Source organism: Squalius cephalus, assembly GCF_949319135.1.
Source record: "Squalius cephalus genome assembly, chromosome: 10".
Classification (NCBI taxonomy): domain Eukaryota; kingdom Metazoa; phylum Chordata; class Actinopteri; order Cypriniformes; family Leuciscidae; genus Squalius; species Squalius cephalus.
Genome location: NC_137131.1, coordinates 1,055,001 through 1,057,500, shown reverse-complemented (window position 1 = coordinate 1,057,500; position 2,500 = coordinate 1,055,001). Strand labels below are relative to the sequence as shown.

The following is a 2,500-nucleotide window of genomic DNA, read 5'->3' as shown; positions in this document are numbered from 1 at the left end:
TCAAAATATACTGACTGTTTTCTTAATGGATGGTGACCATTGTCTGTTTAGTCAGTAATTTTAGTAATTTTTAAGTGAAAAAAAAAAATGTTTTATGTAAATTTTAATAATTTTGTTTGCATTTTATTTTCAGTATTTAAATTGTTATATATATAGACCATCAGCCGCGCTGCTTTCTTAATACAGTAGGATCCAGAAGTCTTGAGACCACTACTGAAAATTAATCTGTTTAGCGTTTTCTAATTTGTTACTAATATTTTCATTACAAATGATCTCTGTGTGTGTGTGTGTGTGTGTGTGTGTGTGTGTGTGTTTGGTCAGAATCAGGGAGTGATGAAGCACGGAGCTCGAGGGAAAAGACAAACGCTTAAATCTGCCTCTACAGATCTGGGAACTACTGACGTGGGTAAGAGGCTTTCTGCTCATCGAACCCTCACACGCCTCAGTATCAGGACAAAATACTCATGTTTTCAGATGGAACATCCTTTAGACAAAATATTATAAATAATAGGTTGCATATGTTTTGTATCTTATTTAATACATCAGGCTTTTATGGCTCATATTTTACAATACAGTGAGAATATGGAGAGAATAAAACAAGTTTTTGAGTGAAAAAAGTTCTCAAGCTTATTCACCTAAAAAAAAAAAACAATGTTCAAAAGCTGAGATCAATGAGTCAGTTTATGAGATTTCCCCTTGGTGTGAGGAGTGTTAAGAGTGTCCGAACCTGCTCGGAAGAACGTCGGAGCCGCCCCGATCGCGAATCGTAAATATTCAACGTTTAATATTTATGATCAGAAATCCTGATGTGTGGGGGGGGGGGAACCCCGAGGACAAACGTGCGCACGCTCTGGAGATTATCACGTGAAAGGAAACAATATTCAATCAGAAAGCGAGATGATGGAAGACACGGTCATTCTCACACACACACACACACACACACACACACACACACACACACACACTTGCAGGAAGCTGTGAGGTTCTACAGAGGGATTAAATAACTTTTTCTAAAGAGACAATAAATCTAATAAAGAATAAATAAAGACAATAAAGAATGAATATATTTCTGTGTAAAATGTTATATATATCGGTGGGTACAATGTTTTTTTTTCACGTGAATTTTCTGTGAAAATCATTCCAAACACTATCATCGTAATTTCTTCCTGCATATCGTCCGCCATGCTCATTCTGAAGTCTCGCGAGATTTTGCGAGATTTCCTGAGATTTCCTGTGTTCACAGTCGAGACTCTGGTTGAAGATCTGTTAGTGTGTGGTGTGCTGTCTTTGTCACATCATGGCACACACACACTATAGGAGCACAACGCTTAAATCTAGGATTTTTTGTCCTCATGTTTGTGGTCTATCACATTTTGAAAATCTTATAAGATGTAAAAAATCTTTTGGTGTGTACCCGGCATTAGAAAAAGTACCGTATTGTTCTGAATATAAGACGACCCTGATTATAAGCCTTTTTTCAATAGGTACCTTTTGAAAATAATTTTCATACTGCATATTTGTCATATTTTAATTTTTGTATTGAAAGTATGGTAAATACTGGTAAAATGTTTGTTAAAAATAAACTCTTTTTGGTAATCCGAATTATATAACAATATCCATCTCATAGTGAAAACCATGTAACCTACAAAAATGTCATTAACAGTTGAAGTGAAATCTTATCATTATTGAAATCTGGGTACTGTCTTCGTTTTAAAATCATGTACGGGAGAAGATTGCAAACATGACAGTCACGCGGCTCTTAGACGAAAAGCTTTTCTTTGAGTGTTTGTGTTTTTAAGACAATCGCAATCTTCACACATCACACTCTGACACGTGTAGATCATGCAATGCTGGTCGCTTTGGATACAAGCCAAATGCATGAATGTAGATTGTGTTTTAGTCCAGTGCAATAACATAAAGCAGATTTTCTTTCTGGGGTAAAATTTCCGGTTGTTGATTTCTGTCTCTCTCCAGTGTTGAGTCGAGTCCTGGAGGTCACAGATCTTCCCGAGGGAATCTCCCGACCCGAGGCCGAGAAGCTCTTCAACCAGCTCTCGCTCTGCGGAGCCAAGATCCAGTGGCTGAAGGACCCGGCGTGTCCCAGAATGCCCGGCGGCAGCGACCCGGCTCACCTGTACACGGTCGTGGCCGTGTTCCCGAACACCATGGCGGCCCAGAGCGCCTCGTTCAAGCTCAACAACACCGGCGCGAGTCTGTTCAAACTGCGCGCCACCAAGAAGAACTATGACCTGCGCGTGTTCGAGCGGGCGAGCTCGCAGTGAGGCGGGCGAGAGAGAGATCATCCTGATGTTCCTTTTTTATTGTTTTGTATCATTAACTGAAGAGCACATGTGGCACAGAAGCGTGATGCGTTGTATGTGTATCATATGACACGCGCACACACTCATAGACACAAGCAGGCGCCGGAAACAAATCTAGATTCTCGTGTCGTTCCAAACCCGTGTGGCCGAGGAACCATCAAACTGTCGTCAAAGAAGTT

At 40.2% G+C, this 2,500-nt stretch overlaps 1 protein-coding gene across 1 annotated transcript in view; it reads left to right on the top strand.

Annotated features, from left to right (window-relative positions):
* r3hdm2 (R3H domain containing 2) overlaps positions 1-2,500 on the top strand; it is a 79,524-nt gene that overhangs the window by 74,974 nt on the left and 2,050 nt on the right. The window contains exons 25-26 of the mRNA XM_079883512.1: positions 322-406; positions 1,975-2,500. The exon at positions 1,975-2,500 is cut by the window's right edge and continues 2,050 nt beyond it. Of these exons, the coding sequence (XP_079739638.1) occupies positions 322-406; positions 1,975-2,282 (393 nt within the window). The 3' untranslated portion in view covers positions 2,283-2,500. The remainder of the gene's footprint in view (positions 1-321; positions 407-1,974) is intronic.